Raw genomic sequence first — 16,899 nt, forward strand, 5'->3', positions numbered from 1 at the left:
TTCCATTTGAGTCGGGTCAACAAACGCACTTCCCGTTCCTTATGTGTTACTCCGGGGCCCTGGGCACGGACATATTTGGGGCCCCCTCCACCAAACCAAAGGAATGAAGGGATCAAGAATAATGGTTTTTGGCCCCCACACCCATCGTGCTCACAACCTATAAATTGATGTGCTGTCACTATACTGCCACTATGCATATACCACAGCCCCCACAGCAAGCTTCCGTCCTCACCCCCCAACTGTGGTATTATGCGAGGTTTCACATCAGATCTGCCTTAACGGCAGGCCACATCGTAGATGCCCCCAGGCTCCAATATTGCCATTTGAGCATACTGTAACCCTCCGCCTGGTGATTTGCTGGCGTAGACTGGGGGGGTGGGAGGTCTCTCCTTTTATCCACCAGTACAGAGTGCATCCGAGCTCCTGGATCAGGTGGGGCACTATGCTACCTCTATGCTGCCATCAATGCCCTCCTTGAAGCACAGCGCCTCGCCCGTGGTCAAACGTTCCAGCGTAGCACAAAGCACGTTGTTAAGACTGAGGCCACATGTCATGCGCGTACACTGGGTACTACCATCCAGGCCGTGCAGGGCCCGCATTACAAAAACAGCTGGGTTGTGACTCCGTAGGCGTTATTCATCATGAAGCTCTCTGCAGCTTCAGCTCGTGAGGGGGGGCCAAGGCCGTCTCTGCCTCCCAGCCAACAACGCGCTGCGTCGCTCCGGGGCGCTGGGGACCTCAGGCGTCCCATAGCTGGTTATAACTCCGGGGGCAGGCTCCCGGGGATGCGAGCGTCTGGCTAGTCCTCTCGCGGACCCCTCGCGCCCAGTGAGGCCAATACCTCAGTCTCCCCGCCGCCGTCGGAGGTGGATGCGTCCTCTGCTTCAGTCCTCTCAGGTGTCTCGGAATGGGGTTCGATGAAGGCACACTCGCCCGCCGAGCATCGGGCTCCTCACATCTCTGCTCCAGCGGGCATCCCAGGGCTAAGGCGTGTCGCCGCGCGCCACCTTCCTCATCCGCCGCAGTAGCGCAGCCCCTTCAGTGCTGGCCTCTGGAGCCTTTGTTAGCTCCCCTCGGCTGCCATTTTGGGGGTCTCGGCCCCACTGAACGCCAGCCCGGCAAAGCCCACAGGACGATCCTCGTCTAGCGTTCGGGCTCGAACTTTGCAGGGTGTCTGCACCTGCTATTCCGCAGCCAGTATGCGAGGTTCCAGGGCCTCGGTGTTTATATTTAAGCACTTTTATGCAAGATTGGACGCCGGATCTCGGGAGCTCTCTCAGAGCTCTCTCAGAGCTCGACTGTTCACATGGCTCTCGTAGCCACGCCCCCCCTCTCAGGTACGAACTTAACTAAGGTTTTTCTTCTTGTTTTTCCCTTTTTCGACGGGTGCTGATGGTCCGTGGTTCCCGATGGAGAACAGAGTGTGGCTGAAATCCAGGTAAGCAGGAACAGAGCTGGCAACGTGAAGCGTGTTCTGCTCTTTGGGTGTGGTTTATATATCCCAGTATGAGCCTGGTGTAAAGTAGTCCCAGGTAAAGTAGTTCAAGGCCCAGCCACACCCTAGAAACTAGACTGCATAGCTCAGTTCTTCAGGACTGGGCTATTTGTGCCCCCATGTTCACTGGAACCTCATTCCATGTGGTCAAATAGTATGAGCCTGGTGCCAAAGCCGCCAAGACTGGCTCCAGGAGAGCCTCTGATAACGTTTTGTGGTCTTTAAAGCCCCAATGGAAGCCTGCAACTTGGGAAGGATGGTTTGGCCCTGAAGACTGGGGACATGCATCATGACAGGGGCCCGATCCCAAGCAACAGAGACATACCCGATGCGAACGGTTATGGACATTTTAGAACCGCAATCGGCCCCTCTCTTGACTCCCGTTTTTGGGGGACATACTGAGACAACATTTTCAAACTATGCAGCAAAGAATACAGGCAAAGACAAGTGAACCGTTTCGAGCAGCTGTGCGGAAAAACTGAACTGAGGTTACGGGCGTGGTGCATGCCTTTTTTTCAACCAACGACGACATAATAGTCGAGACGGACGGAGGCCTTCAAGGGACACGAGGTCGGCGACGATGGATATTAGAGTATATCAAAGATGAGGAATACATGGGAGGACACAATCCATTCAAAACATATTTACAAAGGAGTAAAATGTAACATTAGAACATGAAGAGGTGGAGTGACTCACTGTGTTTCTATTAAAATAAAAATGCTGTAAAAGTTACAATGTGATTTTATTTTATTTTCGTATGCAAAACTAGCCAATAAGGAAACCTCATTCATTTAATCTCACGTAGGGAAAAAAATACATAGTAGAAAGTTAGATTGAGCAATAAAGACCTACAGCATGGCAGAACAAATAACTGTAAAAGGGTGTGAAAACAACAACGAAGCTGCTACTATTATCCAGGCACAGAGGCTCTGTTGCATCTGTGCACAAATGTACAGAAGACATTCTATCTTATTCCTGTTCCACTAAAAGGCTTTTGTTGCTAGAGAGTTACAACATTACATCAGAAAGGCATATTCTGGTGAAATATTACAATTTAAATGTCCCCATTGTTTGGTGAAAACCTTTACCTTATGCTGCTGATAAAGAATTTTCTGCACACTATCTTCTTGCATATTCCGAAATGCTGCCTTGCATATCTGATCCATCAAGTAGAGGGTTGTTCTCTCTCTATGCCAAAGAGGTTGACTTGTCAGCAGCTGCACCCAGAAATCTAACACAGCAACAGGACCAACATGATTGGGCAGACTGCTAGTGGATACATGGGTCTGTCAAATGAATAAAAAAGAAAACTCCAATTTCAAGACTGATCAATTGGCCAAATAAAACAATTATGCCTTAAAAGGAGGTAAACTAAAACACTAAACGTAAACCAGTAAAATCCAGATCCAAACTGAGAATTGCGTTCTACTTCACCCTGATCAAAACACATGTAATAAGTTTCCTCAATGCAGTATGCATACTGTGGCACCCTGAGAAGCAATTTCTCTTTTTTGCATGTGAAGCCTTTGACTGCATAATTGAAAATACTAAAAAAGAACTTCACTAAACTGAAATAATCTTCAGTTTCCTTAAGTGTTGAAACAGGGGTATTCACTTTCACTAAGGAAAACATAAGTAGCTGTAATGAAGGTTTGTGAACGACTGTCCTACCGGAAGTGTATTTATTAGGACAAGACAACCCTCCCCCACTAGACTTGCTATCATTATACATATCATTTTGAATAGCCAGACTAGTCATTTAGGTGCATCTCAAAGTATTATCCTTTTTACAGGAGATTCCGATTTTAAAGGAATTTTAACATAAATCATGTTGAAGTAATTATTAACAAGGGTACAGAAAAAAACAAGCCAGTTATAATAAAAGAGAATACATTTCCCAAACTTATATAGAGAATGTGCGTTTTTGATATCCCTGTATCATTCAGTATCTAACCTTTGTGATCACCAACGTTCTTCTGTGTTTAAAGCTAAGTAGAGTTAGGGTTTACATTTCTTACCTGGATCATGCTGTCCAAGAGCTTGAGGTTCTCCCCATAACTCATGCCTGTAAAGTGCTGAGTAACCTTCTGTGTCACCTGTTGAGTCACCCCTTGAGCGATACCACTATCAAGTTGAAGGAACTGACGAATGTAAGCTAAAAACCTGAAGAGCACAAAATAATAGACTGTATATTTTGTATATTTAATCTTCTCAGCCATTTACTTTATAGCAATTACTTGGGCCTTTCAGTACTTTGATTTAATTATGGCCATAAGCAAGCAGACGCAAGTGGGTATGAAAAGGAAGAAACCTTAAGATCGGTATTTGTACCTTCTGGTTCCATACTTTTGACCCATTCAAGTACCATGTGAGACAATGGTTTTCTCCAGTTGCAAGAGTGGGCTACAACCTCTTCCAACACAATGTGTCTTTAATGCTCAACTATTTTAGCAATGATAATCCCTAGTGTTGATCATGCCAGACATCTTCACAACACACACACACAAAACAAATGAACTACCTCTCAGTAAGGTTCTTTCTGATGGATGTTCCTTCCATAGATTCCTCATCTTGATATTCTATCTCCAGTTCCAGCTGTCCTCAGTAACCTTTTAACCACGGAAGGCTCTGCTTGACTACGAAGTGCGCCCCAGGCTGGACATGAGGTTGGCGTCATATATATAGAGCGGCTATGCCTCAGTTACGCCATTTTTTCATTAGCACTTAGCTGCCGAGGAACTGCAGAACAATAGGTTCTATCCGCCAAGAGGGACAGGTTGGGAGGGTGATAAGGAATCTGTAGTCGAAACATCTATCAGAAAAAACATCACCAAGATTCCTTCCTCCCACCATCTTTGGTAGACTCACATAGCAGTACATAAAGGGAAGAGAGTGAGAAAAAGAACACCACGCGTACACCAGAAAACTCCAGAGGGCTGCTCAGCCAAAGCAAATCCAACCAGTAATGATTGGCAAACTTGTGCTGTGAAGCCATCATAGTAGCCTGGCATATGTCCAAAACAGGATCCTCCCCTCTTTGCCTTCCTCTTTCCATCCTCCACTTCCCCACCTCCTCCCCTGTGCCGTGAAGCTATTGTAGTAGTCCAACATATGTTGTGAAGGCATCATGGAGTAGACACAGACAACATTTTCAAGTTTTGTTCACAAAAGTTTTATTAACTTAAAAGGCAGGATGGAGTAAGGCCTAACCTAACCTATGTTAAGGAGGGATTTCCCTACCTAACTTTATACAATGTGTAGGGGTGTCAGCATCAAAATGAGTAGTGTTCAAAATAAAGTTCAGAGATTCTTCCAGCTCTTGGCTTGTTATCAGCTTCCCCAAGTTCAAAACAGTTCACAAGACATCTGTGCTCCCTTCCCCAAGAGTAAAAATCTTCTAGCTTTTCAAAAACAACAAAGTTCCTTGGGACACTTCCCAGATATTTTGATATTGGTTCTTTTCACCAGTTCACATAGGCAGTTCTGTTTTGTTTCTGGACGTCAAAATCACATAAGCGGTTGTTGCAAAATACAAGGTTCTTAATGGATACTTTCAGTGGCTTTTCCATACAGGGGGCACTATGTCTAGGCACAGTTGTTGGACCACACAATCCACCCATTACAGGTCATGCAACCGATACACCTTCTTGGCTGCTTCCCCATCAACAATAATTAAAGTTACTAGAGTATTCATAGTCCATAGTCCCCTTTCCTTCATCCTTGTTGGCGTCCCAAAACATGGGAACGGTACCAGAACCTTTGGCAGCGAATAAACAAGCTACCCCTTTAAATTTAGTACAGTGCGCAGGGGCGTGGTCTGGGGCGTCAGAAAGCCCAGCCGAGGCCCTGCCCTCCAACGCCTCACCGCAGTCCCCTTTGAACACATTGGATGCCTAGATACATACCTGGCTACTCTTAGTACATATTAGCCTTTGGCATACTAGCGGGGGAAGGTGAGTGGGACGTATGGAGCAAAGGGGACAATGAACTATGAGTACTCTAGTCACTATGGTGAGTAACTTTAATTACTCATACGTCCCCTCCCCTTTCCTCCATACTTGTGCGTGATTGCACTGAAGACCATAGGGTGGAGCTGTGATAACCTGCCTCATATCTAGGACAAATCAAAAAGGTTCTTCAGAACTGCCTGACCAAACTCTGCATCACGCCTGGAGCTGGTGTCCAGTGAGTAGTGCCTACAGAAGGCTGACGGAGATGACGTCCCAAGACGCAATGGCCGTGGCCTTAGCTCTGACCGCATGGGCAGGATTTCCATCAGAAACTGGTTTTCCCATGGTCGTGTAATCCTCCGAAATGGCTTGAACTATTCAGCGAGCAATGGAAGACTTGGAAGCCTAAGAGCTGGGGGAGGAACCCCCAAAAGTCACAAACAAAGCCTCGGATTTCCAGAAGGATTTTGTCAAAGAGATAAAACTTGAGGACCCTCCTGAGATCCAAGGAATGTTTCCACCTCCGACTTTGGGTTCGGGAAGAACACCGAAAGGCAGATCTTCTGATTCAGATGAAATGGAGAAACCACCTTGGGCAAGAAGTTTGGGTAAGTGCGCAAGATGACCTTGTCATCGTGGAATGTGGTCAAGGGCTAGCACGAAGACAATGTTTGCGTGCAGAAGTGAGCACGACCAATAAAACTGTCTTTAGTGTCACCAAGCGGATGTCCACAGAGGCCATCGGCTTGAATGGCTTGCGTTGCAAAGCTGCAAAAACCACACCGAGGTCCAAGACCGGATGTGGCCTATGCACCGGAGGAAAAAGCCTCGACAACCCTTTAAGGTGGGCCTTAACCACCGGGTTGGATGCCAAAAACACATGCTCAGGGGAATTCTTGTAAGCCCCAAAGGCCGCGAAATAGGAGCAGAAAATATCAACTGAACGCCAGAGTGAGCCAGGTGTGCTGAAAATGCCAGTATGATTCAGAGGACAGTGGGCAGTCCCTTGTTGCTAGCCGAATGACAGAACCTAATCCATTTGCTCTTATGCTGGGTTCGAGACGAGTGTTACGCTCACCTGGCTCCCACAGAGGCGTCGATCTGAACTGGACAGCTGCAGTCTCCACCAATGTGACGCGTAGGGCCGAGATGACGGACTGGACTGGCCCACCTAGCTTCGTTTGCTTGGCCCGTAGGAATATTCTTCTGCAAATGGAGAAAGGGAATTAACCACCCATGGAGTTGAGCGTAACTTCCCCCCCACCCCCTTGTTCTCCCCACAGATCACCTTTGATGTCCCCTCTATAGTCTCACCTGATGGTTTGAAAAGATGAGCTCTCCATCCTGCATTGAGCGCAGGGGCGCGTTGATAACCAGTTGCTTCACTGGCTCGAAGGAATTGGTGAGTTCCAGAACAATATTGACTCCAAAAAATATGTAGTTCGTAAGAGTTCACATGTCTGACTTTCACTCTTGTCCGATTCCTTGCAGTTTGCAGCTTGACTCCAGCGAAGAGTTCCTCGTGGTAGCTGACGAAGTTCAGGTAAGCATTTGGCTTATCCTACACAGTTCAATAAAAATAAGGCCAGAATGTAAGCTGTTTGTTTCCTTATTCAGGTGTGGCGAGAAAATATTAAGTTCGGGGAATCATGCCTCCGGCGGAAAAATCAGGTAAGTCTATTGCGGTAAGAAGAGTTCTCCTTATTTGTCCCGTTGTCTCACCTTGTCGTCCTTTTGTTCCCCTTAGGGGCCGGGGTGCGGCGAGGATGCAATGGAGACTGCGCCGACCCGTGAAGAGGAATAGTACCCCCAGCGGTAATCAGGTAAGTCTATGGGGGTAGTTACTATTGCCTCTGTTTATTTCCTTGGCTCACCTTTGCTGTTCTTGTGTTCCCCTTAGGTGCCAGAATGCGGCGGGAACGTGCAGAAGGATGCGGTGGATCATGAGGATGCTGCGAAGGCCGGTGAGTTCAGCGCGGCGCTGCAGCAGGCGAGGCGGCACGCGCAAATGCTTCTTTCTTCAAGCTCAACGGTGCGGTGGGCCCGGAATTCAGGTAAGGATCGAAGGTTTGCTCTTATTCTAACCTTTCTCCTTCTGTTCCTCCCTTTTTCTAGGAGCTGCAGACTCGAGGCGTGCGTGGCAGAAGACTGGATGCAGACTTGCAGACACGGTGAGCGATAAGCAGAATAACGCGAAGCTTGAGCTGCTCATCGGGCGTGGTTTAAATAGCCTCCAAAGTAGTCCCAGGTAAGTATTCTTCCCCAGCCCCACCCGAGTAAAAAAATAGTCCCTAGGTAAAATAGTCCCTTCCAAGCCTCATTTGGCTTGGAGCTCTGCAGCATGGTCTGCACCAGGTAAGCTTGCAGCATGGTCTGCATCAGGTTCTACTCTATGAGTCTGGCGCCATAGGTGCCAGGACTGACTCTCCATATGAGCCACAGGTGCCAGGACCGCACCCAAACAGCCCCTAGCAGGGGCTTTTGGGCTTGCTCAAAATAACTTGATGCCTGCTTCCGGGGTTGCTGGACCTGGTCTGGTTTCCCGGGGGTAGGCATCATGACAACGAGGGCCTCCTGGCCTGCCGATGTCCCAGATGTCATCGGAAAATTGAGCATGCTGAAGCCTCAGCTGGTCAGGAGACAGGACACCAGCGACAGCCTGGCTGGGTCTGGATGTTCCACTGCCCCGCCCTGCTGCGTCAGGAAGCCACGGCTGGGGATCAGAAAATGGACAGGACCCTAGAAGCACAAATGCAGCAGATCCGAAATCCAGGGTCTAGAAGGCCAGTGGGGGGCAACCAAGATGGGTCAGTTGGAGCAGAGGGGTGGGTGGGAACACAACACCTGCAGCCGTGCCAACAGATGTGGAAGGAGTCTCCCAGTGACTGGGGGCACTTGGTATTCAGGGGAGATGTGAACAAGTCCAGGTCCAAAAAAAACCAATACAGATTCAAACATCTCCATGCAGATAGGGTGAGGGTGGGGGAATGGGTGCCACCCTGCTTGTTCAGGCAAAACATTGTAGTAGAATTGTCCACCCTGACCAGGACTGACCTGTCCATGAGGGGAGGCAAGAGCGAGTGGACTATGCTCCATGAATCGCAGAGCCCTCCAGAGTAGCCCCCTAGCCCGAAAGGGAGGAGTCAGTCATCACCACTTGGGTGGGCTGCAGTCAGCTAAAGGGGGCTTCCACTGAAACATTGCCCTCCATCAGCCACCATTGAAGATCGGGAAGCAGGAGCAGTGGTATATGGTTCCTGTCCGAATGAGGCTCAGACTCCTGATCCCAATTGGCCGCCAGGTGGAGCTGAGGCGAGCGTGCAGCACAGTGAGCATGCAGGAGTCTATCGGGCCCAGAATGTGCTGGCACCACCATGCCGAGGAGGTTGAGATGGCAGAAAGTGCCCCACCGCCTTGCGGAGGGACAAAAGCCTCTCGGGCGTAGGGAACACCCGCTGAACTATTGTGTTCCAGCGCACTCGTAAGAAGACCAGTTCCTGAGACGGGCACAACTGTGACTTCCTCTGATTGAGGGAGAACCACAGCTGATGAAGAATATCTGCCAATCTTTGGCAGGAGTGCACCACCCCTTCGGGTGACCCCGCCCTCACTAGCCAGTCTTCCAAGTAAGGGTATAGATGATGGCCCTAAAAGCGGAGAAGGCCCGCCACTGCGTTCATCAACTTTGGAGACTACGGATAGGATGCACGGGTTGCTGAAAAGACTCTTCCAGGTGTCCTGGAACAGAGCCAAATGGCCCCCCCCACAGGCGAGCCGTGTTCCCCGACGTTGACGTCACTGCTTTTTGGTGTGAAGAGGCGGGCGCAGAGGAGGGGGAGCAGAGAAATCCATGCAACATCCTCTGCTGCTTCCTCCAGTTGTCACGGGGCGACTTGTCAGGCCTCCGTGTACCACGGTCCCAGAACCCTTGAAGCCAGAGAAAGCGCAGCCTTGAACTCAGTCCTGCCCTGGGACTGAGGGAAAGATTTCTGACCTGGTTTCGTCAGGATGGCCAAGGACTTGGTGGTTTGAGTGGAGGTTTTCTTCTTTATCTGTTCGTCATCGGTCGAGGTATTAAAATGGTACACCCCCACAAAGGGCAGATCCAGGGTCCGCTCCTGTACGTCAGATGGAAACTTAGTGGTGTACCACGCTGTCCTTCTCATCTCGACCCAAAGGCACAGCCCTCTGCTGACTGTGTCGATGTGGGCAATGAGGACTCCATGAGGTCATGCGCAATGGCCCGGGCATCTGCCAGACCGGCCTTTAAGGAGGCTTGCTTGTCTGAAGGGAGGTCCGGCAGAAATTCCCAAGCTCCCGCCACAGCTTCTGGATAGCCGCAGCCAAAGGGCATCTGCGCTGGCCTGCCACAGATGAGGTCCTGAGATGGAGTAACAGTTCTTTCCCAAAGGACTCAAGGACTTTGTCCTTCTTGGAGAGGCAACTGGAGGGGGTTCCCATGGAGGAAGACGATGGTTTAGAATACAAGGAGGCCGCAGCCACCACAGAGGAATGAGGCTGAGAGGCAAGGAGGATTGGCTCCCCGTCTGTCACCATAAACCTGGTGTCTAACTTTTTGTTCATCTGGGCGTTGGTCCTGGGCTTCTCCCAGACCTTATACGCCACCTGCAGGACATCCTTCTGGAGGGGTATGCCAGACAGGGTTGTGGAGCGTTTCCCCAAGACCTTTGCTAACACACCCAACTCCTGAGGTGCATCCACGGGCAGAGGGATCCCCCCCCCCCCCCAAGAACTCCACCAGGCCCTAAAGGCAGTCATAAAATGCCTTAACAGATTCCAAGGGTTCATCATCCTGGGCTTCATCATGCTTACCTTCCTCCCACTTTTTCACAGATAGAGGGGAATCCGGGGGCCCTGGGACACAGGTGCCAGCGGGGTCCCCACTAGGTCCGGAGCTGCAGACAGGTCCAGCAGCTGTTGAGGGGGAGGCATTGGTAGTACAGGATGAGGTGGAGAGGTCAGAACGACCGGAGGAGCTTGAATCGCTGGAGGGACAGGCACCGGAACCAGGAGCACAGGAGGAGTACGCCGGAGGAGGGGGGGGCGGGAAGGCGCCACCTGCGGGATTACCTCATTCACAATGTCCTTCAGGAGCCCCTTCATCTGAGGGCAACGTATGATGAATAGGAATCACTCGAAGAATCGGTCCTCACATGTCGCCGGGTCCCTGGGAGCCTGACCCTGCGAGGCACTGGGCCTCTGCTCCTGGTCAAACGACCGTGATGCCTGGTGCGTGTAGCTGTACGGCTGTGTTGGGAAGATGTATGTATCCCTGAGGAGACCAAAATCCTGAACGGTAGGGATCCACTGCCGTTTCCAGAGGGAAGGGGCCTGGGATAATCCTGCAAGGCCCATTCGATGGGCGAAAGGACAGGCGGGCTCTGGGCAGGATCAAAGATCGCTGCCTGTCTGGCATGCTCCGCCACATGCCGCTCTGCCATTTTGAAGCCTTGCGCCACGCTCTGGGCGGCATGGCGCGAAGTCCCTGAGCCAAGAGAGGCCTCAGACGTGAGAGGATAGAGCTTGGGTCTCGCACCCGAACCAGAGGCATCGAACTCGGCGATCACTCTGGTAGGCGCTGAGTCCTTAGCCAGACAGCCGGAAGTTGAAATGCCCCAACTCACAACCTTGGGGCGAGCTCCGGTAGGCTGGACGCCCTCAGTACTTGTCCCGATAGCAATGCTCGATCATGCCAAAAACAGACTCTTGGAGGTGTCACTCGGCAATCCCTTACCCCCTGGGGTAGAAGTAGAGGACGACCCTGATTGCCCTTCTGAGGACAGCCTGGTAGGGCCCCTGAGCCCCTCAGCTTGAGAGCCGCATTGTGACCGAGCACACTGCATGCCGCACATGGGTCCCAGTGCTGGCCGGCCCCAAACACTTGAGACAGAGTGCATGGGGGTCCAAAGCCAGGAACAAGTGGTCGCAGGAGGCTCATCTCGTGAAGCCTCCTGAGGACGACATGCGCTAGGGGAGGCGAGGCATTGAAGGGAAGTTAAAGTAGAATACAAAATTCAAATAGCGACCAAGCGTAAAGCTTAAAAAATCTGCGTTGGCTGCCAGGTCCAACACCATCCGGGTGGAAAAAGGGATGAGGTGAGGCGCTGGAGGGTGGGGTCTCAGCTGGGCTTTCCCTCACCTGAGGCAACGCTGTACTAAATTTAAAGGGGAAGCTAATTTTTTCGCTGCCAAAGGTTCTGTTACCATCCCAATGTTGGGGGACGCCCACAAGGATGGAGGAATGGGGACGGGGCGTATGTGTATGCCACTGCTTCAATTTGACAGTGAATCTTGGTTTATTCACCTCTGTCACACTCTCCTGACACTGTTCGAGGCTTCGTTGGCCAGCCTGCACTTGTTACACTTTCCTGTATTCTTCTGGCTCTTGCCAATGCAGGTTTCCTCAACAGGCAGTTTCTTGGACTCTTTTTTGATTTTGGGCAATACTTGGTTTCTCATACCAAACAATTTTTGTTATAACTCTGGACAATGCTTGCGTCTCAGATAATACAGTTTGTGGTTTCAACCAAATTCACCACCTTTCTTTCACTCCACTCACGGGTACTCAAAACTTGCTTTACTTTATTCGGCATTCAAAAGTAATTATGACATTCAGTTCATTCGGTATTGAAAGGTCCTTATAATTGCTCTGTTCGGTATTCAAAAAGTACTTATAATGGTTTTCATTTCGTTCAGTATTCAAAACAATATTTATTGCATATTCACTTGCCAGCCCGTTGTTTCCCACACTCATCGGTCGGAGCTTGCAGCGTTGCGAGGTCTGACGCCACGGGTTCTTTCCTTCCTGTGCGGTACCTCGCTTCCTCTCCCAGCAGCTCTTTGTGGCGTTGCTCCCCCAGCGATGCTCCACCTGCAGTTCAGGATTCTTGCGACTGCTTTGCTCGGTCACGTTGGTCTCCCTCTCACGGTCTGCTATCGGCCCCCAGCATTACTTAGCTTTGCTTCCTGCTACATCTGTGAATGGGTCTCGAGCACTCTGCTTGCCACACCGCTGATCCGGAGTTGCTTTCCCAGCTGCTGCCTCTGCCTGCACAGCTGACCATTTCCAAAAGGATGTCTGCTTTTAAAGTTCCTTTTACCATGATGATTCCAGAAAAGACTTGAACGCTCACCATTGGAACAGTAGTGTTGCCTTACTCGTGTTGTCCTCCTCCTCGTCCCACTACACAGCTGAGGCTGATATGTGTCTGTTAACAAAATGAGGCGGATATGTGTTTGTCACAATAAAATGAGGATGTGTCTTCCTAGTTAATCTCTTCCTCGTCCCGGTGTTGGGCTGGTGTTTCTTGGGGAAAGTTTGGAGGGACAAACAGGAAAAGGGCTGACAAGGCTACAAAGCCTTGAGGGATAGAGGGTATATTATGAAAAGGAAATGGGGGACACCATGCTTCTCCCCACTACCCAAGTTCCCTCCACCCAGGTGATGCTCCCTCACATATCCACCCCCAGGGTCAGGATCCAAAAGCAATGGCCTTTCCCTGGCCACCCGAGAGGAGGACACAGGGGGAAAAGAAGTGAGGACGCCCTCAGGTTCCTCACAATGTCGTAAGACGCAATCGCCTCAGTATTAGTAGAATGACAGGGATCTGTGAAATGCATAGAGAACATTGAAGTGCCATTCGACAACCAATGAATCCCCCAAAGCTCACAGTGGGAAAATGTCCCCGGAACAGAAAAAAGTGCACTTCCTGTTTACAAAGGAAGTGAAGAGGTCCACTTAAGGAGTTTCCTCAAAGGGTGAAGATCTGTTCCAGAACATTCTGTCAGAGCTCCCATTAGTATGTCTGCTCAGACCATCCACAATGACGTTATGAGTCCATCAAGATGAGCCCAGAACCACCGTCCCATTGATTCTCGGCAATGACCCCCACATCACCCTCTTTGTCGAGGAAGTGCATGCCCACCATATTGTCTGTTGGACTAACACACATTTGCCGCTTACAGACGCGGGGAAGGCAACCAAGGCCAGCCTGAAAGACTACAGCTTTGGAAAATGTATGTGTTCCCGAGCTTCTGTTGGGGACCAAAGACTGCTCAAAGTCAGATGGAGCAGATGAGCGCCCGAGCCCTTCAGTGACGTATCAGTGACTACAGTAAGTTGGGGACAAGGTTACTGAAGCAATGTCCCCCTCAGCAAGTTGTCTCGTAGGGCCCACCACAGGCAATCTCCACAATCCCTCTTCATTACTTGCAACCGGTCCAACATGTTATCCTGGAACTCGGACCACAGACACTGGAATGACCTCATCTGTAACTGAGCCTCCAGCACCACCTGACTGCAGGAGGCCATGAATCTCAAAAGGTGGAAGCCGAAACAAGGCTCCTGGACTGAAGGACACTGAATACCCATTTTAAGTATTTTTGCGAACCAATACACAGGAGGGAATACCCTGCTGAGGCTGGCGTCCAAGACCACTGGGACAAATCCGTAGATGTCGTCACTTCTCGGCATGGGGGGGATCGCTTTCCCATGGGGTCAGGGAGGTGAGGCCTCTACCTGATAGTCCCGCTGGAGGTGTTACTCAGCGGGAGGATCTCATGAGGAGGGTGCTCCCCCTCTAGGGAAAAGGACAAACATCTAGGGAGAATGCTGTACAACACTCCTCACCCTCCACTCACTTCCTTTACCCACCCTCAATCCATGAGGCCCACCTTATTATCCCTCACTTTCACACCATACACTTGCATGTATATATGCGAAACTGAACACCCTACAGTTACTGAGACAAGGAAGAGTAGGGATGACTTAATGAAGATCTCCTTGACAGATACTGAGACCAGGGAGAGCAGGGATGATTTAATGAAGGTCTCCTTGACCGGTACTGAGAGAAGGAGGTGGTGCAGAGCCATGAACAGTACGCCTAAGAACTTGAATGAGCATTCCAGTGGTCATCGCTCATTCAAAATAAAGAGAAAGAAAGGATTTACCCATTTGTCAGACCCTCTCAATAAGAACCGCGAGCTGAGCGAATGTCAAGCGCGGAGAGAAAGAGGTTATCAGGGACAGGAGAAGAGGAAGCGAGACGTTCCTATCCAGTCCGCCATGCACAGGCCGACTGGAGAGCAGGGGTAACGAGAGTCCTGACGCAGGAAGCAGCCAGACATTGAAGACGCGTGCAAATGTGCAGCCCACCCAGAATGAAACACTGCAGAGCGGCTACAAGTGCCGCGGAAGCAGCGAGAGAGTGAGAGAAGCTAACTTGGAGGTCAGAAGTGCCCAAGAACGCCAAATGAGGAACAACAGAGGCCCAAAAGGTACATGGGCTGTCAGGGACAAAAAAGTGGACCAAGGAAACCTCAAACCAAGGATCAGGGACCCATATATAAAACAGAGGGATACTCTAAACAATAGTACCTGGCAGGGTAGTGAACCAGGTCTTCCAAAACAAATCACTAAAGGAACTGTGATACGGGTCTGGGACTCACATCAACCAGTGAATATGAGGCAGGCCAGGGGAAGGAAGACATTTGGTACACTCCCACTAGCATTGTGAACTGTGATTTAAAACAAAAAAGCCTGAGAAAGGCCAGAGGAAGGGAGTCATTCCCCCTGGTGTTGTGAACCATGAAAGTAGACGCCAAGAGAGTGTGTGAGCAAAGCCAAGAAAGGAAAGGGGAAGGGAGCCATTCCCCCTGGCTTTGTGTCAAGAAACCTGGAGAAGAGAGGCATTCTCCAGGAACCCAATAGAGAAGGAGCAACTTTAGGCAATAAGGAATGTTGATGTTTGAACTGGAACTTTACCTTTTGTATTTGAATGAAAACCTTTACTGCTTTTTGGCATTAAAACCTGAAACTAAGTTTTGTGGCTTGGAAAGGGATTGAAACCTGGGGAAGGCAGTAATTCCTTCAGGTAAAGATCCCACCAAGAACGAGAACTGTGATCCACTGTCCAGAAGAAAGGAGCCATTCTTCTGGACCAAGACAATCAAGTACTTCTTTAGTTTAGCTATTAGTGTGAGAGACAGAGGTAGGGTTTTGACATAGGGCGGTGTACTCTTTAGTTACGACGAGATCCTGACGGATCCATTAGCACTTTTAGTTGAAGTAGGGAAACCCCTCTTAGAGTTAGGGAATGTTAGATTTTCCTTTTATTTTCATTACTAATAACAGTGTATGCCAACAACCATGTCATCTGTGGGTCAGCCTCCTCCATCTGCACCCTTACATCTGGCATCAGGAGTGGACTCTGACTTGGCTGCCACAAACTAAGGGACCCCGTATTATGAGTATTTCCTCAAAGGAAGCATTTCCTAATTCGTATTGGCCAAAAATAACATTACCTAACCTTTTGATCCAATGGCTGATAAAACAGCTTTTAACTCCTCCTTGCCAGTAGCTCCAAGATTAACAATGGGTCTGAAGATGTAAAAAAAATATACACCAGAAACCCCTTCCTTAGAGGGTACCGACTCTCCTTCCATTGGTTCAGACACCTCCGAATACCTAGAGGCAAGAGACAAGGGAGAGTCCGATGACCCAGTAGGGTGGCAGACGACATCAGGAACCTCTCGAGATTCCAGACCCGAAAAGCAGAACTCCCCTCTGTTAGAATATTTGGAAGATACATCGGTCCCAGGGAACTCAGACAAACTCATAGACAAAGACCTTAAAACATCTCCTACTGGGACAGATCTTAACCAACAAAGGGAAGGATAACCGACCCAGGGAGAGAAGTCAAAATACAATTGTCAGTGCCACAAGACCCCCAGCAAAGCATCTGACCGGTCCGAGGGGGACCGTGAAGACGAGGTTAGCTCAGGAGATTGGAAAGAAGCTACTTCAGAAAGATCTAGGGACACAATGTCTGAAGGAGAACAAGAAGTCCCCAATCTATCTGATCCAATAACCCTGAGAGTAAACATGAATCCCCTAGAAGCTTTGTTAGAACACCTTGTCTATCACCAAATAGAAGCAGACCTAAGGCACCAAGAGGGTGTAGAAAAAATGTTTGGACAACAGAGACCCATTCTCCCAAATGGAATCCTGTGGTATCCTGCAGCCTTCTCAAGATTGAGTGGATCTCGGAAAAATGCTCTTGAATTTTGAGGGATTAGCTAGGCAGGTCCACTGGAACATGGAAATTAAAGTTACAGCATCGATCCCGACCCTCATCTGCCTTGGGACCACTCCCTACTACGCCGTGTGGGCAAAACTATAATTGTTATCGAGAAAAATGTAGGGAAATTAAGTTGGGCCAAAATGAAACACCACTTGAGTTGGGAGCCAGAGTTCAAAGCACTTTGTCACAATGGCTTGGTAGGAAGACCTTAGCTGAAGTGAAGGAGACCCCGGTATTAGAACAACTAGTCAATGGATTACTCCCCTTTTTACAGAGGGCAGTGTTCTCACCAAGCCCACACTTAAAAGTGCCATTAAGACTGTGCAGACATACGCAGAAGCCTCAAAACAAA

General features: G+C 49.6%; 1 protein-coding gene across 1 annotated transcript in view; it reads right to left on the reverse strand.

Moving 5' to 3' along the window:
• EPG5 (ectopic P-granules 5 autophagy tethering factor) overlaps positions 1 to 16,899 on the reverse strand; it is a 2,517,217-nt gene that overhangs the window by 1,538,306 nt on the left and 962,012 nt on the right. The window contains exons 18-19 of the mRNA XM_069626898.1: positions 3,514 to 3,658; positions 2,584 to 2,781 (exon numbers count right to left, since the gene is read on the reverse strand). Of these exons, the coding sequence (XP_069482999.1) occupies positions 2,584 to 2,781; positions 3,514 to 3,658 (343 nt within the window). The remainder of the gene's footprint in view (positions 1 to 2,583; positions 2,782 to 3,513; positions 3,659 to 16,899) is intronic.

This window comes from Ambystoma mexicanum, chromosome 6p (genome assembly GCF_040938575.1).
Source record: "Ambystoma mexicanum isolate Mex_15411 chromosome 6p, UKY_AmexF1_1, whole genome shotgun sequence".
NCBI lineage: Eukaryota > Metazoa > Chordata > Amphibia > Caudata > Ambystomatidae > Ambystoma > Ambystoma mexicanum.